The 24,784-nt window shown below is 38.8% G+C and overlaps 1 protein-coding gene across 3 annotated transcripts in view; it reads right to left on the minus strand.

Annotated features, from left to right (window-relative positions):
• LOC100565959 (cohesin subunit SA-2) overlaps positions 1-24,784 on the minus strand; it is a 74,267-nt gene that overhangs the window by 33,987 nt on the left and 15,496 nt on the right. For all 3 annotated transcript variants that reach the window (XM_062975329.1, XM_016992352.2, XM_062975328.1), the window contains exons 9-15: positions 23,633-23,837; positions 20,505-20,656; positions 18,724-18,797; positions 17,808-17,931; positions 13,978-14,076; positions 10,476-10,555; positions 813-920 (exon numbers count right to left, since the gene is read on the minus strand). In XM_062975329.1, coding sequence (XP_062831399.1) covers positions 813-920; positions 10,476-10,555; positions 13,978-14,076; positions 17,808-17,931; positions 18,724-18,797; positions 20,505-20,656; positions 23,633-23,837 — 842 coding nt within the window. The remainder of the gene's footprint in view (positions 1-812; positions 921-10,475; positions 10,556-13,977; positions 14,077-17,807; positions 17,932-18,723; positions 18,798-20,504; positions 20,657-23,632; positions 23,838-24,784) is intronic.

Here is a 24,784-nt window from a genome sequence, read left to right on the forward strand (position 1 = left end):
CAATGTCTGACATTCCCCCTTTCCCAAACTTTACAGGGCAAATGCTAATGCTTAAATAGCTAAACAGTTATGAAACCAAAGCAGAACCACCCCCACAAAAGCTATTCGCCAGTTTAACAGAATGCTAGTTTTTCCAAAAAACAAAACAAAAAATGATTTAAAAAAGCAAGAGAGGTAACTCATTTTCTCCCAACCAAATGAGACAACAGTACATTTATAAAAGACTAGCTGTGCCCAGCCACGCGTTGCTGTGGCGTTGTCTGGTGGTGTTGGTGAGAAATTGTTGAGGTAGTGGTGGTATTGAATGTCTGTTGTATGGTTGTCTTTATGTTTAGTATGCACACTGAAGTGGATTATATGGCAGTGTGGAGTCAAGATAATCCAGTTCAAAGCAGATAATATAAGATTATAAATGAGTTATATAACTGTGTTGAAGGGCCTTGAGTCTACACTGCCATATAATCCAGTTAAAATCTGATAATCTGTGGAAGAGGCCTAAGTAAGGCCTAACTGTGCCTGTACCCTGGGCTGAGGAGGTTGCTAGGAGACCAAGTAGGTGGAGTTTAGCTTTCAAACTGGCAGCAATTGGATAAAAGCTATTATTCCTCTCCCTGTAATTAGGACTTTATTTTTCTTTTCTTTTTGTTGTATCAACCTAGAGCCGTGAATGATGGGTTGTGTAGTCAAATTTCGAGGTTGGGGGGCCTGTAGTTTTGTTGTTTTGTCCGCTGCCCTGATGCCATCACTCTTTTATATATATAGATTCAAAGACAGATTCCACAATTGTACCATATAAAAATAAGTAAAGGTACCTGTTATAAAATAATTCCCCAGCTGCTGTGGCCAATGGTCGGTGTGTGGTGTAAACAAACTGGTATAAGGTTTCATAGTCTTCAGATGACAATGCATCTTCACAATTCCTGTAAAAAAAGCATCATGTTCATAATGCTTTGTAACAAGATATCATAACCCTATGTAAATAGGTCTCCATATGTTGAATGGAGCTTACTCGCAGAGAACAAAGAGAAGTGTAGCATAAGATGACATTCAGTTAAAGGCTTAAAAAGTAAGCTTTAGGTAAGTATATCTCTTGCTACTAGTTGAGACTAGAAAGTGGGAAAAAACCATACAATCTCCCAAATACCAAAGGGCCAACACTAGACAAGGGGCATCTCCACTCCTATCTCCTAAAACCTCTAAATGCACATGAATCTCTTCAGACCTTGGTCCATTACAAAGAGGATTTTTAGGGCATTCTGAGTCTATAGCATCAGGGATCTTCTCAGATAATCCAAAGCAAGCACATTTCACCAGAATCATACTACTGGCCAAACTTCTAAAGTGTAAGGATATTTTTTTTCTTTATTCCTCTTTTTGCAAAGAAATAAAAAAAAGGTTGCGGATGGTCCTTTGAGTCAACAATTTTATGACACTACTATTTTTAGTTTTGCAATCCATTTCTGATATATTCTGTGTTTATAAAAAGTGTCTACATCTAGAACGGGAAACTAATGCCAAGACCTATTTTTTATTTTTTTTATTTATTTACATTTGACATCTGCTCTGCTCCTCATATGTTAGGTGGCAGCACCTTAGCCATACACACAGCATCAACCCTCAGCAAAGCACTGCATGTCAAAGTCAGAACTAGCCACTTTATTTGCTAGTAGCTAATTAGCTTGTGACATGAGTATCTTGCTAACAACTAGCTAACTGGACCTGGTATTTCTGTTGAGAAAAAGGTTGCTGCAAAGAAAGTTCTTGAAAACTATACTTGGGATAAGAATTTAAAACGACTGTCACTGTAAACAATGCAAAACTGGAGAATTGGAAGCACAAAGGGATCTGATAAGAACAAACACTGTCAGGTTGTTGACACTGAGAGACAAGGAAACCTCAGAAAAATTGCAGGCTGATCATTATCGCCTTGTCCATCATTTGCAGAGACTGTCTGTTATTTCAAACAAAACAAACTCCAAGTTTTATTCAATTCTCTTATATTGCTCTTGGCACATCTTTTCATATAAACAGCTTTTATTACATTAAATGTAACACCACCTAAGAATTAAGTAAATCACATTTCAAAAGCCTAGGAAAATGCCAAATACAACAAAATCTATAAAAGAGAGATATAGCATGGTATTCCAATCAATTGTGGATTCATCTGACAATGTTCCCATCTAGTCCATATGTAATCAGTTTGCTAATCAAAATATTACTGAGGGGACTGTGTCACATGCTTTTCTGTTATCCAGATAAATGACATCTACTGCATTTAGCTGAGTGGGACTTCGCTTTTGAAAAAAAACACATTGGCTCCTACTGATCACTATATTGTCATCAAATAGATACTTGCAGAAAGACTCCTTTTATAATCTATTCTGATATTTTCCATAATATTGAGATACTGTATCTTCTTGTTTGCTTTTTAAAAAATTGGCAATATTTCCAGTCATTTGAAACCTCACCTGCTCTCTAAGATTTCTCAAAAATGATGGCAAGTGGTTTAGAAAATATATTAGCAAGTTCCACCTGTTCCTTGACATGTAGTTCCTTTAGTTGTGCAGATATCAACTCATTGAGGATAGCTTGATGATTGCTAACTAGCTCCCTATCTATCTCAATTTGCAATCCAGATTCCTTGTCAAGGTCTCACTTGCTATATGAAATCATGTAGTTCTCTTTTTGGGAGAAAACTAAAGCAAAATAAGTATTAAGTAGTTTTGTCTTTTCATTGTGCTCTCTTGGCACTTTTCTTCCTTACTGAACAGCCGTTCCACTGTCTTTTTAGTTATTCTCTTGCTTCAAATGTATCTGGAAAAAAACCTTATTTTCTTTTCTTTTTTTCTTTTTAATTTTTTCCCTGCTTGCTTGTCCAGCCATTTTTGGCTCATTCTGAGCTTTGACATTCTTATACTATTCCTATAAGCTTGGGCTACACATTTCTACACGTCCCTGGTGAATCATCCTTCCTTTCATTCTTTTCCATTTATACTCTTTTTTACTTTTTTTTTTCCTTCCATTTGCTGTACAGCCACCTTCTTCCATGAGGTTGTTTGTGATTGTCCTCGCTCAACTCCTCCTTCTAGAACTCCCACCAGCACCTTTTATTTATTTCTTGTTGAAGTTGGTTGTTTTCTTGACTTCTATATTAGCATGTGGCATCTCTTCTTGCTATATCCTGTTTGAGCAACTTCACTGTTGCTATCTCCACCAATCCTTTTTGTTTGCTCTGCTCCTGCCAGTGATGCTCCTGCAGGATGTTTCCTCACTGTTAACAGGCATTTTCCTTTACAGTTTCTCCCTGTTGGTTCCGGATGATCAATTCTCCCTCTATTCAATCTGGGAATATTCTCTGATGAACTACAAGGAACTCAATATGCCGCTGTGGTGCCTTGACCTTTTCTTCCAAGAGAGCTACTATTTGCATTTGATGCAAATGTAGTTGGTGTTGTCTTCAATCAAGAAGACAAATATTGTAGATATTTGGAGTAAACAATGCATGGATGGTGGGGACGAGGGAGAGGACCTTCTTGGTGGTAGCCCCTCAGCTTTGGAATGCCCTTGCCAGGGAAATTAGACAAGCCCCTACTCTGCAATGTTTATTTTAATTGTTGGATGCTCACCCCAACACAGGCTGGCCTCGAACTCATAACCTCTTGGTCATAGTGATTTATTGCAGCTGGCTACTAACCAGCCTGCGCCACAGCCCGGCCCTTATTATTTATTATTAACAACTATGGATTGTTCTGCTTATATTTCTACAGTAGAAAACATCACTCATAAAAATATTACAGAGGAAAGGGAGAAAAAAGCACACACTGCTAGCTCTAAAGCTTGCTGCCTCTCCCTCATCTGGCTGCTTTATTGCTCATACATTTCGAATGTTTATTTCTAAACAAATGTTAACATGTCTGAAGGCCTTTTGCACTCCACAGTTACAGCCCTAGGATTCTGCTTTATGTGCCATGGCTGTCATGTTGGAGTATGGTTGTATTTGTATGAAATGTAAATCAAGTGTTTACTGCTGATGAGCTAGAGTGTGTATTTTCAGTAATGAAATAGTTAACAGCAGGCTAATTTTGACTGACAGCCTGTTGTGATTGCTATGACCTATCAGGCATGACTTCCGGCCTTTGGAGGTTGGAGCTTCCTCCGAACAGAGGAATGTTGTTTATCTAATCTCTGTGGTGTTCGGCTTGAGCATTCGCTGAAGATGGACTATGAATGCTATGCTCTGAAGCCGAGAAATGCAAACTGTAAATAGACATGTAAATAAAGTTAATCAACAGTTGGACTTCGTCTGCTGGAGTGTTTGTTTGACCAGTGCTGTTTCTCAGCATGGGAATACAGTCTGGAGAAGGAGGTGAGACGAGGATGATGATTTTTGGAATCCACTCTGCACCCCATCATCCCCTGACATGTCATCATATGGAGTTTGAAGTCTGCTGACGTACTAAAACTCTCTGACAAGAGTTCTAAATTCTTATCCCAAATTTCAAATCCAAAGATTGCACAGGATATTGCTATGACAGTTAAAGAAGAATCATAGCACTATAGTCGTGTAATGTGAAAAGGCCCTTCATAAAAAGTGTATGCCTAACTTAACAATGGTGCCTTATAAGAAATAGTGGCATTAAATGATGTTTCATTTCACATCAGTAGCGAGGGTTTGGTATGAAATTCTTTTTGAGAGCAATGTTTCTGCTGCAAATATGCAATGCCCAAGTGCAAGATAAAGGTTTAATCAGAAGTGACTGCCAGCATTTAAATGTCTAAAAATAGGTTTGGCCTTCACATACCAAATCCACCTTGTATCGTTTCTCTGTGCATTTCACTATGTCTGAGCCTGAATAGAAGATGCTGCTAAGCAAAAAAGGAGGAGCTTTTCAGGAAGAAAGCAGAAGTTTAATTACTTCTGGAAATATACTGGCCAGTAAGGGTTTTCAAGTGACTTTTACTCATTTCATGGAATGACCCTGACAAAATGGCAATAGGATTTTCAAAAGCCCAAAAATGTATTCAGCTTCTATGTAGCTCTTATAAAGAATTCATATTGCTGTAGCCACAATGACAACTTTAACATCCTTCATTGACATATGCATCCAAAGTGTAATCCTAAAGAACAAAGGCAAAAATGAGAGGCAAGGGAAGCAAAAGACAAGTGAAGAGATGGTGCAAAAGACAAATACTGGAAGAAAAATAAGGTAGAAACTGTAGAAGATCTCATTTTATAAGCGCCAGAAGACAGGAACGACGTTTATCAACTGACTGGATGATTTCTTTTTTCCCTCTCTAAATTAAGACAAAGGCTATTTGGCGCATTGCATATTTTCTCCTACTAGATCTAAACATAAACAATCAGACCCATTTCAGGTCAGACATATTTCATTTCCAAGACAGGGTTGCAGCTGTTAACAAATGGCTCTTGTTTGAAAAAGGAACTGACAGTAAAGGATGCAAGAAAAAGATCTCTCATTCACAAAAGAGGTCCATACTACATGACCATGCAAATTATTGCCAGAATCTCATGGTTTGAGTTGTAAATGAGCTCCTAACACCACAAACTGTGAGCTGTACCTGACCATTATCACCTGAAAAAAATGATGATGATGATGATGATGATGATGATAATAATAATAAGTTTATTTGTATCCCGCCACCATCTCCCCCGGAGGGGACTCGGGGCAGCTCACAGAAGTATCAAATACAAAACAATAACAATATACAATACATCAATAAACAGTAACATGCACCAATTGTAATATTTGCACATTAACCAAAAAGAATAAAAACACAGAATTTAAAAACAGTGAGGTTGTAATAGTAGATTAGCAAAGTGCACATCATAGGTTGTAAACTCAAAACATAGATAAAGTGCTACAGATTCGTTTGAGGTCAATTTGGGATGAGAGGAGCCCTGAGGTAATGTCAAGTAGCCAGGAGAAGTGTGACCAATGCAGGAAAGGTTGAGGAATATAGTTATGATTATGATGGGGATGGGCGATCTTAACCAAAGGCCTGGGTGAAAAGCCAGGTTTTCAGGCTCTTCCAAAACACCACCAGGGTGGGGGCTTGCCTGATCTCCCTGGGGAGCAAGTTCCAGAGCCGGGGGGGCCACTACAGAGAAGGCCCTCTCCCTCGTCCCCACCAACCGCACTTGTGATGGTGGAGGAAGCGAGAGGAGGGCCTCCCCCGACGAACGAAGAGATTGTGCAGGTTCATGGGGGAGAGACGATCACAAAGGTAGGTGGGTCCCAAACCGTTCAGGGCTTTGTAGGTAATCATCTGCACTTTGAATTGGGTCTGGAAATTGAACGGCAGCCAGTGGAGCTCCTTAAACAGGAGGGTTGACCGCTCCCTATATTGGGCTCCAGTTAGAAACAAGGCTGCCGAACGTTGAACTAATTGAAGTTTCCGGGCCGGCTTCAAAGGCAGCTCCACGTAGAGCGCATTGTAATAGTCCAATCTAGAGGTAACTAAGGCGTGGACCACCGTGGCCAAGTCAGACTTCACTAGGTACGGTCGCAGCTGGCGCACAAGTTTCAAATGTGCAAAGGCCCTCCCGGCCACCGCCGACACCTGAGCATCAAGCGTCAGCGCTGAGTCCAGGAGGACCCCCAAGCTGCGGACCTGCGCCTTCAGGGGGAGTGTGACCCCGTCAAGCACAGGTTGCCACCCAATACCCCGATCAGACATATGACTGACTCTGTCTTGTCAAGATCAAGTTTCAGCTTATTCACCCTCATCCAGCCCATCACAGCCGCCAAGCACTGGTCCAGTAGTGAGGGGCTTCCTTGGAGTTTGGTGGAAAAGAGTAGTAGAGTTGGGTGTCATCTGCGTAGAGATGGCACCTCACTCCAAAACTCTGGATGACCTCTCCAAGCGGTTTCATGTAGATGCTAAAAAGCATGGGGGACAGAATGGAACCTTGCAGAACCCCACAGGTCAATGGCCAGGGGTCCGAGCAGATACTTCATTCATTCTGGATCTGTTTGGAGTATAAACAAACATATATAAAATCGAGGGCAAGGAAAGCTTGCATTCAAAATGGAACACTGCATTATGCTCTTATTTGGGTGGTGCAACTCTCATCAACTTTCAACAGGAATATACATTTTCACTTATTTCATTTTGCATAGAAAACTTTGAAGATTCTATCCCTGCTCTCCTAGATCTGAATGAGACGAAATACATTTTTGCATAATTTTCAACGTCTTTTCATATTTCAGGACTTTTTGTTTAAAAAAGTAATGTTCTACAGAAATCCAATCCATTTCTAGATACACTGACAGGGCAAATTTTCTGAAGTATTTGCCTCTACGTTTCCTGACTGGATCTCCCTGTTTTTATGACCCAAAATTCCTCCCTCCTGAGGTGTTAAATCCCTCTGCTATTTGTAGAACTATGCTCACACACTGATATTCACATCTAGTATTTCCCCTTGAGTCATCTCTTACAAATTATCCAAGGGCTTGTTTCCAAAAAAAAAAAAAAACTCAACTCCCTGAACTTTAGCCTCCTATTTCTAGTGCTCCATATTTAACAAAACATAATAAATGTATGCTGGTTAACTTTCCAGACTAAAAAAAACCCCTATGATCTGAACAAAGGATTACTGTATCCCTATTTTATGCCACTTGCCTTCTTTGAAAATCTGGCCTGAATGCCATGGAATAAAATTGATGAATGATAAAAAGACATAATAGGCCATACAGATGAAAACTGGGAAATATATGCCAATGCTGAAAATCATTTAGATGTTCTACTTGCATGGATTATAATCAGGCTATTTAGTATCAGATATCTGGCAAATAAAGATGGCAAGTCAGTAGCTAATTAAATATATATGAATTAGCTAAATATCCTAGAGCTTAACAACAGCCAAAAAAACCCATCATGTGTAACTAATGTGCAATGTAAGACAGCTGAGTATTTGTACTCAAACACTTGATGCACACTGGGAATGTCATGCACACAGTGAGCTATCCATGTCACCTCCTACTGACTAAAAAACAAAAAAAATTCAAACAATATTCAAATAACAGAAGAGGAAAACCAGAAAGAGGCTAGATTCAAAGCTGCTAGTGTTCTTTTTCAAGTAGAAGAAAACACACACAAAAACCATCTTGTTTTACACATGGTCTGACGCAAGCTGATGCTAAATTAAGAAAAAGTAAGATATTTCTAAATCAATCGGTATATTTTTTCATTTAAGCATTGCCTACCCTGGTCTCGCCTTCCCAACCAAAAAAGGGAATTGCACATACATTTTATATAGCAATTTTTTTTTGGCTGAGCTTGAATCTTAGAAAAACAATCTAGTGCTGTATACAAGTTATACCTCAGATAATAGAAATGGTGCTGATGATTACAGGAAAGGAGATTCCACCTGAATGTTAGGAAGAACATCCTGACCATAAGAGTTGTTCAGCAATGGAACTCACTGCTTTGGAGGTTTTTAAACAGAGGACGGATGGCCATTTGTCTTTGATTGTGCTTTTTCCTGCATGGCAGGAGATTGGACTGGATGGCCCCTGTGTTCTCTTCCAATTCTGATTCTATGATATTTATTTATATCTTTTTTTTTCTTTAACAAAAATGGCATCAATGTCAGAAATATCATGGAAGAAATAGGGATATGTTTGTACACCACAAAAGCAGAAAAGTAGCTGAACATGTTTCAGCAAACCTTTCTTTCGAAACTAACAATCTGCACATGGGAAATGAAATAAACGATCTAACTTGATAGTTCAAGGCTATCTTCTTTTTAGTTAGGTCCATTCAAACTATCCAAGTAACAGTTCCTTTTCAAAGATGTCCAAACATTTTTACTATATCCACACTAGGCAATAATGGAAAGTCAGAGATTATGTACAGCTGCAATGCCAATGCAATACTTGTTAGTTCAGATGTAGACCAAGAATAACAGTGAATGGTTTTTAAGACAGCATTGTATCATAACAAAGGCACATAACGCCTCCTAGCACAGGATTAGCTTCAGCACAGAACATTGTACTTTGTTCTACTGTTTATGCACCAGGAAGAAGCAAACACCATGCAGAAATAACACTGTTCTGCTACTGGCAGGGGTCATGTGCCTCCTGCAGGAGTCACTGGAACAATCAACACTTCTCCCTCTCCTATTGCTGAAAGAAGCAAATATGGCATGAAATCAAAATGAACCGCAGGCAGACAACAGATGCACTTGGCAATCATTCACTTCTGTGATGCACACACAAATAGAATTCTGTAAGTGCCCAAGCTTAAAATTGATGCAATGCCTGTTTAAAAACAATATTAAATACATACCCACTTTTTAAGCATGGTACAATCAATCTGACCATTACACTATGTAACAAAATTTGAAAAAAATATGTTCCTGGTTTGAAAGTACTATTTCCTGTTTAATTGTGTGGTACTTACTTTGAAAGTGGTTGTTATACTCGAGAAATTTTGTTTTTGTGCCTGCCACAAACTATGTTGAATTAGTTAAGACTCAATGAGATATTCATTCAAGTGCCAAAATGTGCTGCAGAATGTCAGGGAAAAACAAAGTTTTTGCAGTTTAATAATCTTTTTCCATGTTTTTATGATAGAATCAATTAAGAAATGACATTTATAATCCAGGAACAAAAATCGTGTTACATAGTATAATCTATTGGAGGTCTGCACAACCTTTGGCCCTCCAGGTGTTTTGGACTTTAGCTCCCGGAATCCCTGACTTTTAGATGAACTGGCTGGGCTTCTGGGAGTTGCAGGCTGAAACACCCAGAGGGCCACAGGTTGTCCAGGCCTAATTTATTGTGACCTTCCAGGGAATGGAAATGTTACTTGTTTGGGTTCTTAGCCCCAGGATTCATTCAGCAGCCAGTGACCATATCACCAAGATGCTGACTCTATACCCAAGATTGTACCCCTTTTAAGATAGAGCACATGTATTTACCCACATTGCCTTTCAGGCATAGGAATCAGTATGTCTGAAATGGAATTAAAAGATGCTTAGAGCTGCCTGACCTTATATACACACAACTAGGAGTGGAAATGAAAAGCTCTCACTCCTTGGTCCTTATCCCCCCAAAAATAAAAGTAGGGTATGGAAGCACCATTGACTTGCACCAGTCTAAAAATTGGTTGAAATTATCACAGACTCAAGGCTGCAAGCTAAAAAGTGCAAAATTACATAATGTACACAACTTTTTAAATGCAAGATTTTCAGTATTACCACACAATGCTCCAGAATATGATATCCAAAGAGCTCCCATTTGTATTAAGAACCTTTTTTATCAGGCTTCAATTTCATGACAAAGCCCAGGCATGCAATTTTAAAAACCCCATAATAATATATGCTTGGTTGCAACATGCCATGCTACTGAAGATTTCTCAACTACGGTAGGTATAAATGAATGGCTTAGCACCCCACTCCCCACCCCGAATTGGTTAATGGATCATATATAAATGGAAAAGTTATTTACTGTGACATTAGCATCAAGAGTTTCATGGCTTGAACTGCTACTTCATGCTCCTTGTCCAGAGACATGGATACAATTCGATCCTAAAAGATACAAAATTAAAATCAGATTGAATAGTTTCTGACAGTCTTTCTTGCTGGCATCTGCCTGATTGCATGCCCTTAAGGACAACGTTAAGTGCTTCTTCAGTTTGCTAAAGCAAAGTGAGAGTTTCAAGCTAAGACGCAGAAGAGACCAAGTGCCAATTCTAATTGGAAAACCAACAAAGCACTATGCTTGTAACAGAAATCATGTGATCCATAAATATTCGAGTATTTTTAAAGGGCTGACAAGGACAACTCAAGCTTGCAATAGACTGTTCACAGCCCCCCCTGCAGGCTTTAATATTACTGTTAGAATTCTTCTGTTTAAGGATGTCACTGAGCACTTGCTGAGGCTGGATCTACACTACCATATAATCCAGTTTCTGATCTCAGATTATCTGCATTGAACTAGGTTATATGGAAATGTACCCAGTTTAAAGCAGATAATCTGGGATCAGATATTGGGTTATATGGCAGTGTAGATCCAGCCTGATTTCCAAATCAGTAGTTGACTTCCACTACTGAAAACTAAGCTTTCATTAACTGGGATCACTTATAAGAAAAAGAAAAACCAAACTAGGTTTTCATGCATATGTGTGTGTATTATATGTGTGTGTGTGTGTCCAGCTAATTACGTGTTTTAATTTTAAATTTTAAAATTATTTTAAAACAAAGTGTGAACTAACTGTGATAGTGCCAGGATATATATGCATATACATGTTTCAGAATTGATATATGTACAGCACATACATATTTTTGTGAGCCAGGTTTAAAAAAAAGGACTACAGTGTTCCCTCACTTATCGCGAGGGTTAGGTTCCAGGACCACTCGCAATAAGTAAAAATCCACAAAGTAGGGACGCTGTATATTTATACATTATTTTAGTAGTTATACACTATTTTAAGTCTTTATCAACTAATCGTGTGTTGATAAATCACCTTCTTTTCCTATTGCCGCTTGGGCTCCTTTTCTCTCCCTTCGACTTCTCCTTCCTCCCTTCCTTAGGCTGTAAATTGTAATTTTTTATGATTTATAATATTCTTTTAGAGTTTATTGAAAAACCGCAAAACAGCAAATCCGCAAAAAGCAAACCGCGAAGTAGTAAGGGAACACTGTAATCAGCATCTTGTATAACGAATGTACTTTCAAGTGCCAATATGTAACAATTAACATCCAAACTGAGACAGAGTACTCTGAAATAGTATTTTTAATAATTTGTGTATAGTGTTAAATATGTTATAGCTATTTATTTTTTTAAAATGTGCGTAGTATCAAATATACAATGGCTAGCTTTAGTTTTTTTAAGTGTAGGTAAAAGGTTTTCCCCTGACATTAAGTCTAGTCATGTCCAACTCTGGGCTTGGTGCTCATCTCCATTTCTAAACCAAAGAGCTGGCGTTCTCCGTAGACAACTCCAAGATCATGTGTCTGGTATGACTGCATGGAGCGCTGTTACCTTCCCGCCAGAGCAGTACCTATTGATCTACTCAAATTTGCATGTGGCTAACAGCAGGTGCTCACCCCGCTCCCCAGATTCAAACCTTTCGGTCAGCAAGTTCAGAAGCGCCACAGAGGGCTCCAGTATGTGTAGTATTAAATGTGTGATGGCTATTTGTAGTTTTTTAAGAATAATGTGTGTAGTATTTAATGTGTGATGGCTATTTGTAATTTAGTAATTACAAATTGTTCACATCTTTTAAATGAGAACTGATTTATTACTTCATAAAAATTAAGAATAAGAGTAAATAAAATACACTAAAATTAGTTTGGGGTTTGGATCATGCTATCCTTTACTGTGAAATACTCCAGGAATGCTGACAGTAGGCACAAAGTCACACATAAAACTAGGTTAGTAAACACAATGTAAAAATGTTTGTAGGGGGGAACCTTTCCTGAGTGGAATGCAGCACGAAAACATACGAGAAATGGCTGAAATATCTGACCTATGTATAAGCAGGAGGTGCCGAGAGGGGTTCAGTGTGAGTGGTTAAAATTGTCTCTTTGAATCATGTGGCTCCTTCCAAGACCAGGTAACCACAGATTTAACCCAAACGCTCCATCCTGTCATTTGAAAAGCTTCAGTTTACCAACTGCTATGCTCATAACTTTTGTTTGTCAATAGCCAAATTCCAATGGTGATGTGGCTGAATATGCAATAAGGAACAGAGACTTCCTCGTCCTACCGACCTGCTGCAGCTCTCAAAGGCATTACAAATGTGCTCCAAGAGGTCCCTCATAGTACCCTAGAGCACACCCTAGTACCCTTGAAGGCCACACATTAGGCTGGGAGGGACAGGGAAAACCTGTTTCTAGAAAAATCAGTCTAATCCGGCCAAACTACAGTCCTTGATCATGATGAGCTCACCACCAAAGAACAACATCAAAGAACTTCAAAATTTATAAAAGCCTAATCTACCCCATGCAGTCACATGCGGCCACATGACCTTGGAGGTGTCTATGGACAACGCTGGCTCTTCGGCTTAGAAATGGAGATGAGCACCAATCCCCAGAGTCAGTCACGAATGGACTTAACGTTAGGGGAAACCTTTACCTTTAGCTAATCTACCCAAACTGTCATATTTTATGAGACAACATAATAAAGATCAGAGTAGCCTCTGATAAAGAGTACAATTCTGATACTCAAGAACTCTCCTTTTATTTATTGTCTAATATCAAATATACACACACCTGATGACAAGTCATGTGTGATAAACTTTTCAGCCATAGGGGCAAAACCAATCATAGCATAGCCATTCAATGTTTCATATATCATCTTAATATAAAACATGGGGAAGAGTGTGTGTCTTCCAACTTCCCACAAACTGATCATGCCTAAAATGTATACTAATTCTGGCTTATCCTTCATCCAGGGGGATCGAGTATATTTGAAACTTTGCGAGGAATTTCTTTAAAATCTCTGAATTTTCATCAATTTCACCAAACTACAGTCATCCTTCCACATTAACTGGAGATAGCATCACAGGACCCCCACAAAAGTGAGAAAAAGTGAAGCTTCTCCAGAACAATGCTATGATTAACTGCCACCAGACCCTGAGAATGTAATTGCATTGGAGAACCTAGAGATTCCTAGAATCAACAGTTAATCAAATCCATGATTAATTGAATCCACAAAAGTCAAATCCGCAAATGCGGAGGATTGACTGTATATCTTTGGTGGTCTAGAGTGGGGAGCCAAAGGCATCAGCCATAAACACTTCCTATGTAAAATAAATAAGCTCTATCAAGCATTTCAAAATCATCCATGAGGAGAAGGCAATCACCAAACTCCACCATTATTATGTAACTTCTCCCTCAATACTTCAGGCCCTAATAGATTCCAGTTTAATTTTGAGTTATCTGCCCAACCAGGTCAACCAATCAAAATACTCAAATTGGAAAACTTTGACTAATGTTTATCTTACTTTGAACCTGCTAGTGAAGAGATCCATTTTATAAACAAGGTCCTTTTGGCCATAAATTCCCTGTAGTCCCTGGAGGCATTTCAGTCGGACTTCGGGTTGCTGGGAGACAGGAAGGGACAGAAATAAGAATGATGTTCATATTTGAGGTTACATGAATATCAAGACTATGCAATTGGGAATTAATACCATATGTTTAAATAACAAATTAATCTGTTCAGTGCCAATTCTTGTGTAGCTAAAAGCAGCCATGCACCAAAAAGAAACCTATAGAAAAAAAATGTCTAACAGAAGGGGAAAACTCCACACAATATTCTATATATATATACTAGCTGTGCCCGGCCACACGTTGCTGTGGTGAAGTATGGTGGTATGGGAAATAAAGTATTGAGGAACTGGTGGTAGTTAAGGTAAAGGATAAACGTTTTCTCCCTGACATTAAGTCCAATCATGTCTGACTCTGGGGGTTGGTGCTCATCTCCATTTCTAAGCCGAAGAGCCGGCATTGTCCGTAGACTCCTCCAAGGTCATGTGGGATGACTGCATGGAGCTGCGTTACCATCCCACCAGAGCAGTACCTATTGATGCACTCACCTTTGCATGTTTTTGAACTTCTGGGTTGGCAGAAGCTGGGGCTAACAGTGGGGGCTCTCTCCGCTCCCCCAATTCAAACCTGCGGCCTTTCGGTCCAGAGGTTCAGCAGCTCAGCGCTTTAACACACTGCACCATCAGGGGATATTATTTCCTAAAGGTTGTGAATATACAATATTTCTGATTGGTTTTTTTTTGTCTGTTGGAGGCAAGTATGAATGCTGCAATTAGGAAATATGATTAGGATGTAATGGCCTTGCAGCTTTAAAGTCTGGCTGTTTCCTCCCTGAGTGAATTTTTTGTTGGGAAGTGTTATCTGGCCCTGATTGTTTCCTGTCTGGAATTCCCTTGTTTTCAGAGTGGTGTTGTTTGCGATATTTTATGTGCTTCTACTGTCTGTGGCCCTGAGAAAACAGAGCATTTGCCAGACTTTGATGATGGGAATACTTTGTTGGGAGGTGTTAGCTGGCCCTGATTGTTTCCTGTGTGGAATTCCCCTGTTTTCAGAGTGTTGTTCTTTATTTAGTGTTCTGATTTTAGAGATTGTATTGTTCTGTTTTATTACACCACATTAATTTTTATATATTCTGATTTTAGTGTTTTTGAATACCTGGAGCCAGATTGTATTCATTTTCACGGTTGACTGCAACACAATAATAATAATAATAATAATAATAATAATAATAGTAATGATAGTAATAATAATGACTTTGGTAATACACAGTGCTTCATTCCCTTCTCAGCTTCCTTTCTGGAAGAATCCTTTCTTGGGAGGTGTTAGCTGGCCCTGATAGTTTCCTTTGTGGAATTTCCAATTTCCCTGCTTTCAGACTGTTGGTCTTTATTTACTGTCCTGGTTTTAGAGATTATATTGTTCTGCATTATTCTATCCCAGTAATTATTTCATATTAAAGTAGAATCTCACTTATCCAACATTCGCTCATACAATGTTCTGGATTATCCAACACAGTCTGCCTTTTCATAATCAATGTTTTTGTAGTCAGTGTTTTAAATTCATTGTGATATTTTAGTGGTAAATTTGTAAATACAGTACAGTAGAGTCTCACTTATCCAACATAAATGGGCAGGCAGAATGTTGGATAAGCGAATATATTGGATAATAAGGAGGCATTAAGGAAAAGCCTATTAAACATCAAATTAGGTTATGATTTTACAAATTAAGCACCAAAACATCATGTTAGACAACAAATTTGGCAGAAAAAGTAGTTCAATACACAGTAATGCTATGTAGTAATTACTGTATTTATGAATTTAGCACCAAAATATCACGATATATTGAAAACATTGACTACAAAAATGTGTTGGATAATCCAGAACATTGGATAAGTGAGTGTTGGATAAGTGAGACTCTACTGTAATTACTACATAGCATTACTGAGCATGGAACTACTTTTTCTGTCAAATTTGTTGTATAATATGATGTTTTAGTGCTTAATTTGTATAACGATTACCTAATTTGATGTTTAATCGGCCTTTCCTGAATCCCTTCTTATTATCCAACATATTCACTTATCCCACCAGCCTGTTTATGTTGGATAAATGAGACTCTACTGTATATTGATAATCTTATATTATCTGCTTAGAACTGGATTATATGAGGCCCCTTCTTCACAGCTGTATAAAATGCACACTGAAGTGGATCATATGGCAGTGTGGAGTCAAGATAATCCAGTGCAAAGCAGATAATATAAGATTATAAATGGGTTATATAGCTGTGTGGAAGGGCCTTGAGTCTACACTGCCATATAATCCAGTGCAAATTAGCCTGAGGCCTAAGTCTGCCTGTCCCCTAACTGAACCCTGGCTGTCCCTTGTCTGAGTTGGTTGCTAGGAGACCAAGTGGGCAGAGATTAGCCCTCTTAACTGGCAGCAATTGGATAAAAACAATTATTGTTCTCCCTCTAATTAGGACTTTATTTTTCTTTTCTTTTTGTTGTATCAACCTAGAGGCGTGGATGATGGGTTGTGTTGTCAAATTTCGAGGTTAGGGGGGGCCTGTAGTTTTGTTGTTTTGTCGGTCGCCGTGATGCCATCACTCATTTATATATATAGATTTAAATGTATAGATATATAGATATGGATATATAGATATATAGATAGATACATCAATCTCTATGGAGAAAACTTGGATTGGAGGAAGAAAATGGAAGATCCTGGAACGGAGGATTGCTGGCTGCTTGCACACAAAAACATCTTGTTAATTATCTCATTTATATTTTACTAATAGCAACCCAGATATTGAGATGAACTATACAGTATAACCAAATGTCAGCGTTCACTGCAATCTTAGCAAAAGAACATATTGCCCTAACTCAGTATCACTAGTTTTACAGTTGTGCAGTTAGTGACTCTTTTGTGAACCTAAAGCTTGTACAGATGGAAACTGTGATGGATTCCCCACTCCTTAAACAGAGTTGAGAACTAAGCAACCAGAAAACTAATTCAAACGATTAACATAGACCAGTGTTTCTCAAGCTCTACTTCTCCAGATGCTTAGGACTTCAGCTCCCACAATTCCTAACAGCTGGTAGCTGGCTGCGATTTCTGGGAGCTGAAGACCAAATCACCTGGAGGAGCAGAGCTTAAGAAACACTGACATAGAAAATTACTCTGTTCACTACCAATCCTTAAGTAGTCAATCAACATATTAGTTGCACTCAAATGGAAAACTAGGTTTTGCAAGAACTTAAAAGTCTACAAAAGCATTTCCCAAATCACTTGGAATAGAAAACTTTAAATTGCTATTTCTGTAGTCACTAACAACATTTGCTGCTTTACAATAGTAAATTAATTTAAAGTTAACAGCTTCCCAATTTGTTTTACTGTCTACAATTATTATATAATGAATTCAAACCACCCTATAATTAATTTTCTTTAATCCAAAATGAATTTTAAGTTTTACAATAATATTTAATGCATTAAATTAAACTTGTAAAAGTCATGACAAATTTTTATTTTTTAATACTTATTGTAGCTATCTGTATATTGTAATTAAATATCAGATGAAAGGCAACGTATAAATGAATGAATGACAATACTAATAAATGTTTATGATAAAATAAACAGATGCATCCATTTTAATTTCATTTATATCGATTTCTGTAAATTTCTGTTCACTTCCCCCATTTGATGTGTTTGTGTGTACTCAAGTTAACATCCTGATAATTTGATTGCATTTTCCAACTATTAAAAACAGAAACTGGGGGGAAGGGGGAACTTACTTTATCATATAGCATCCATCCAATGTATTTCAAGTAACTATCATTTAAGAATGTATCAGGATACATTTTCATCCAGCTGCCCATTTCCTCAATGCAGATCGCTCGAATTTCTGGAATAATATCACTTTAAAACAACAAAAATAAACAGTATTCATAACCTAGCATGTATATGTATGTTTGTGTATGTATGTGCTCATGTGTTTGTATGTGTGTGCATATATCTGCATTAATTCACATCCCTTGATTCATCAACATGCAAGAGTTAGTGGCCAAATGCACAAAAACTATGCTATATACACCAGAATCGACTTGCAGGTTCTCAAGTCACTCCTGACATGAATGAGAGATAGAGATATATATATATATAATTTTTTCTTGTGTCGGGAGTGACTTGAGAAACTGCAAGTCAATTCTGGTGTAAGAGAATTGGCCGTCTGCAAGGACATTGCCTGGGGGCGCCCGAATGTTTTGATGTTTTTACCATCCTTATGGGAGGCTTCTCTCCCCAGCAAGTGAATGATATCATCTTACATGAAACTTCCACATGAATGTAGTCACCAGTCAAACATACATGACAAGTTGAATTACAATTCCCATCACTCCAAGACTATGTTCTCTGAAGGAAATAAAAGCTCTATACCAGTGGTTCTTAACCTGTGAGTCCCCAGATGTTTTGGCCTTCAACTCCCAGCTGGAAAACTGGTTGGGATTTCTGGAAGTTGTAGGCCAAAACACCTGGGGACTCACAGGTTGAGAACCACTACTTTAGACCAACACATCTGGAATGTACCAGTTTGGGATAAGCTGCACAAAGTATGCCATGATGCTGCAGGTTTCAGATCACGCCTATGTGAATGATCTTGTAGGTGAAAGGCCCTTCTCATCCAAGCTTCCAAGCAAATATACAAACTCTTACCGGTAACGCTGCAAAAAAGTCCCTTTGAAAATGGCATTCATCATATTATCCATCTCCAGGTATTTTTGTTCAAACTGAAATTAGAAGAATGAAAATTGTTCTCAACTGGGTAAGATTTTATTCCAATATTAAAGGTCATTTCACTGAATAATCATACTGAATAAATACCACTATAAATACATCAGGGAATAAATACATCAGGGAAGAATGAAAGATTAGACAGGAGAAGGAAACTCCAACTAGTCCAACGTTTGGCAGCCTTGCTTCTAACTGGAGCTAATTATAAGGAGCGTTCAATCTTCCTGCTTAAGGAGCTCCACTGGCTGCTGTTCACCTTCCGGACCCAATTCAAGGTGCAGGTGATCACCTACAAAGCCTTGAACGGTTTGGGACCCTCCTACCTTAGTGATCGCCTTTCCCCCTACGAACCTGCACGATCTCTTTGTTCGTCGGGGGAGGCCCTCCTCTCGCTCCCACCTCCGTCACAAGCGTGGTTGGTGGGGACGAGGGAGAGGGCCTTCTCCGTGGTGGCCCCCCGGCTCTGGAACTTGCTCCCCTGGGAAATCAGGCAAACCCCCACCCTGGTAGCATTCAGAAAGAGCTTGAAAACCTGGCTCTTTACACAGGCCTTTAGATAAAGATTGCTCATCCCCATAGCAATCTGTATCTGTGACCATTCTTGTACCGGTTTGCACTTTTTACCTTTGTCAACTTGATATAGACACAGGGTCTATTCCCATCCCAATTTGCACTTCCAAGATTTTGCAGCACTTTATCAGTCACCTCATGTTTACAAGATTTATATGGTGCACCTTACCCAGTCTACTTTTACAACCTCTCCGTTTTAATGCATGTTTTTATTAGTTCTTGTCATTTTTTTATTGGCTAATGTTTAAATTTTTATAATTGTGCATGTTTTTTGTCTATTGTTGTGTTTTATATTGCTATTGTTTTTGTTCGGGCTTAGCCCCATGCAAGCCGCCCTGAGTCCCCTTTGGGGAGATAGAGGCGGGATATATAAATAAAGTTGTTATTATTATTATTATTATTATTATTATTATTATTATTATTATTATTATAGTTTTCCCTACTCTCACTAACTCAACCAGAAAACCTGGGTTAATTACATTTAGCTGATTTCCTTTCAACATATGAATTTTCAGTTAAGTAAACCACAGAAAACTGGATCTCATATCACCCCACAGCTCAGATGAGAGGAACTTACAGCTTTCCATATGTTAGCAGACATCAGCATCTTTTGAGCCCACCCAGCATTACCAAAAAAAATCAAAATTATTGAGATCAACTGATTTTCTGTACCACTCACAAACAGAAACTACTTTTACTCACTGGGGGTCTGTGTTTGTGCCATTTACATTTAGTAGATTTGGTGATAGATTATTACAAGAGGTAACTTCACAAATGTCCTCGACACCATTCCATGCCATCATCATAATCTTGGATCACAATTATGATAAATGTGTAAATAGAGGATTCCCATCCTTGTAGAAAGTCTCTACAAACTCTGTTCTACTAATCAATAAACCCTCCACATTCTTCCGTTACTTATATGATCCCACAAAACAACACTATGTAATGCAGAATTCACTCAACCTCCTTAGATGAGGGCCCAGGAAATCACTGTAGTCCATTGCCATCTCATGCACTAATCATCCGCAATGACTTTCAGTGATTGATCTGTGGCTTCCTTTGGGCCACAGCCACTATAAAATGGGCATTTTATGAACCATCTTCAACTTCCCAAAAGAAATCTGTTCTACCTCTTTTTTCTTCTTCTCCAGCTGGTCCAGTCTTGAATTGGTCCTCTTGCCTGCAGCCCTGTTTTTTTCCACTTCATATAATCTTTCGAGGTTGTGCTTACTTATATCTAGATTGAGATGGAGATTTACAAGTGCTGTCAGAAGCTTCATAGCTGGAAACAAAAAGAAAACAAAATAAACAAAACTGAAAAGTCTGGAGTCTTAGTGTGTCACAGTTTAGAATTTATTTTTTAAAGACCACCACAAATCTTCCTCAGTATACTGTTCATTATACATTGAAGGGATAATGAATATGACATCCCTGGTGCTCCTTAGATGTCACCAGTGAACCACTTGGTTGAGGCTGGTAGCATAAGCTTCCGTAAACTCACCGAATCATAGAGTTGGAAGTGTTGGCACAGACCCTCCAGTCCAATCCCCTACAAAACTACAAAGCTCTATATGGCCCCAGTCCAGGTTATCTGAAGGACCGCATCTCTTTCTATGAACCTGAGAAACATCTACAATCTTCTGGGGAGGGCCTTTTTTCAGTCCCACCACCCATTCAAGCACACTTGGTGGGAACACGGGAGAGGAGCTTTTCGGTGGCTGCTCCCAGGCTGCGGAACTCCCCCTCAAGAGAAACTAGAACAGTCCTATCCCTGCTGGCCTTCCGCAAGCAGGTCAAGACCTTCCTCTGCCAAGAGGATTTTGGGGAAAGATAAGGGCTCTGGGGAGGGGGGGGGAGGGATTGGGAGGATATTAATTTTAAAGGCCATTTAATATATTTGCTGTATTTTAATTCTGTTTTTACCACACTGTTACAATTAAATTGTTGTTTAACTTTTGTATTTCTCTTTTTAAACTGTTTAGTGTGGATAGATGTTTGCCGCCTTGAGTCCCCATCGTGAGAAAGATGGGATATAAATAAAGATGATGATGATGATGATGATAAGAAGAGGAGGAGGAAGAAGAAGAGGAAGAAGAGGAAGAAAGCATCCAGTATATTTAGGCTAGAGGAAATGGCTTCACCTTTCTATAATTCCGACACCAAAAGGGCTCTAGAAATTCAAATTCTATTGTTGGCATAAAATAAAAATTAAAAATACAGCTGTTTGCTGACATGTTTTAGTGAGCCTGAACAACTCCAATTTGACAATATCCAACATACTCCCATGGCCTATATTGTTTGCTGAGCTCTACCATTTCTGTCTAATAATAATAATAACAACAACAAGATAAAATAGAACACTATTAAAATACGGAAAAGAAATATACACAGGTAAAATGCAGATTAAAATTACCGGTACAATGTAGGTTAAAATTCACAAGTTAAAATTGACTGGGTAGGCCTGCCGGGAGAGAAGGGCCTTCAGTTGCATCTTGAATTCAGACAGCTGATTTAGCTGTGAACGCTCTTCCGGCAAGTCATTCCACAGTCTTGGGGTGGCCGATGAAAAGGTCTTCAGGGTGACAGTTACTAGTCAGGTTCTGGCTAGTTGGAGTAAGCATCCCCCAGAGGACCTGTGTTCTAAAGGGCAAATTGTACAGGAGAAGGCAATCCTGTAGATAACCTGGACACAAACCATATAGAGCTTTAAAGTTCAAAACCAACACCTTGTACTTTGCACAGAAACTAATTGGCAACCAGTGAAGTGACTTTAATATGGGCGTAATATGCTCACCCCTAAATGTTCCTGCAACTAGTCTGACTGCCATGCTTTGAATTAACCCCGAAGGGGACACAAGGCGGCTTATATGTAGGCAACAATTCAGTGCCTTAAAAACAATGTACAATGAAATAAACATTTAAATTAAAAGTAAAATTAAAATACATTAAAACATTTAAAAACGTTACACGTAGTCAGTATTAAAACCACACTATCCGCAATCATAATCCAGGCCATTCCAGTAATCATTGCACATAATTCCAAATCCATCTATTGCACTATAATTATTCTCCGAAGGCTTGATCCCAAAGCCACATTTTCACTCTCTTTCTGAATAAAAAGACAGAGGGGGCTGATCTAATATCACTCAGGAGGGAGTTCCATAGCCAAGGAGCCACCACTGAGAAGATCCTGTCTCTCATTCTCACTAGTCGTGCCTACAAAGGAGGCGGGACCAAGAGCAGGGCCTACCCAGATGATCTTAATCTCTGAGAAGTTATGGTTACATATAATGCCAGATCCTGGAGCATCCTCTTGAACAACAAACAAGATCTACTTACATTCTGCTCTGGTGACAAAATTTACAGATAAGCATGACCACAGTAGATATTGCTCATGCACACTTTGTCTTTCTCTGCATAACTCTATAAAATACTGCTGCCTGAAATACAATTTATTTATTTCAATCAGTGCTATGAGTAGGTTGGACTGAAACTGGTGCTGGGGCTTGGTAGATACTTTGGCCAAAGTTATTGTTTGCTTTCCTATTCAATTTCAGGATTCATCCTAGTTTTATGTCCCATCTGGGAGAATACAGGAGGGATAATATTTCAGTCCTATCCAAGCCAATGACAAACAAGCAAGCAAAAAAAAACCTAACCATAATATAGATGTACTAGCTGTGCCCGGCCACGCGTTGCTGTGGCATTGTCTGGTGGTGTCTGTATTTTATAGGCAGTGTGGAAGAGGCCTGAGGCCTAACTTTGCCTGTCCCCTGGGCTGAGTGGGTTGCTAGGAGACCAAGTGGGCAGAGCTTACCATTCTAACTGGCAGCAATTGGATAAAAACAATTATTCCTCTCCCTCTAATTAGGAATTTATTTTTCTTTTCTTTTTGTTTTATCAACCTAGAGGCATGGATGAGGGGTTGTGCTGTCAATTTTTGAGGTTGTGCGGTGTTTAGTTTTGTTGTTTTGTCGGTCGCCAGGATTCCATCACTCTTTTATATATATAGATAAGTGTATTTTAATTTAATATTATAAAACTCTGAAATAGACCATTCAACTTCTTTACCGCAGTGTGTGTTTTCCCTCTTACAACTCTTTATCTTTATGCAGGTTTTTTATGGACAAGTACAACTTACAAAGTGCACCTGATTAAATCCTGGTTGACATACATCTGATGAGGAGCTAACCTCACTCTGACCCTACAAACTTTCTACTCTCACATAATGGGAGGAAAGCAAGCTAGCCTTACATACCTGCTAATGTGCTGGTGTGCCGGAATGCTCTGACCATTGAATCTGCCAAACCAGTAAGGAGAGAGATTATGGTGTCCATCAAATAGCTGTCATAGAGGATGATATACTGACACTGCTCAACCAGTACTGCAATGAACTCACAAAAATTTGCTCGGAACTTTTTCCAGTAGGGCCCTGGTTTGATGAGCGGATAGTCTTCATTGTCCTGAAGGTAGAGGAGAAAAAATATCCTGAACCTTGATGAAGATATGACAAAACCTAAAAGCTGAATGGAGAACTTCTCAATGAACATTGTTGGAAAACAGTACTTTTTCTATGACTTCAAAGATTTCTATTATGGGAGAAAAGGATGCATGGTACACTTCAAAATTCATAGTACACCATGGAACAGGGGTGAAGAAACTTTAGTGATGTGCCACTACCCTCATTATTCACCTTCCCTGGCCAGGCTGGCTAAAGCTGATGGGAATCGGAGTACAACATCATCTAGATGTTTACAGGTTTCCCAATTCTGCTGAAAAGAAGCATTGTACTAGAGAATCTCTAGCCACAAATAACAGCCACAGTTTTCAAGGCATGTTATATATACAGTGATATTTACATGAACCGTCATGTCAGAGTGGAGGCTTTCTCATGGGACTTGCCAAAAAAACTTCAATGCGATACTAAAAGTCAACACACACGTTTGTTGTTTGTATGTATAGTACTAGTGGACGTATATCAGCCTATGAAATGACTACTCCATTAAGCACTGACTTGACAAAAAAGACTCATAACAGTCCCAGAACCTTGGAGCACTCATTTAAACGTTTTTCTTTCTCTTGAAATATTAGGATGGAAGGTTGCACTTTGTTTTCATGGTACAGTATCAATTGAGTATCTTTTAATTATTATTTATTATCGCAATTGCACTAACATGAATTCCTTTCTCTCAGCAACTGCCTGCATATTACCTATATGTATAGCAAACATTCTGGAGTTAAATGATGGTTTGGTTCAATGGATAAGAGACAAACTATGCTTTGGAACTCTTTTCAATGGAAAGCATACAACATTGTTAAGAACTCTACAAAACTGACAGCAATAACATGAACAACTAGGACAGACCTGGCCAGAGTATTCCATGCTTCAAACTTAGTTAATACATACACA

The sequence above is a fragment of the Anolis carolinensis genome, chromosome 3 (genome assembly GCF_035594765.1).
Source record: "Anolis carolinensis isolate JA03-04 chromosome 3, rAnoCar3.1.pri, whole genome shotgun sequence".
NCBI classification, from domain to species: domain Eukaryota; kingdom Metazoa; phylum Chordata; class Lepidosauria; order Squamata; family Dactyloidae; genus Anolis; species Anolis carolinensis.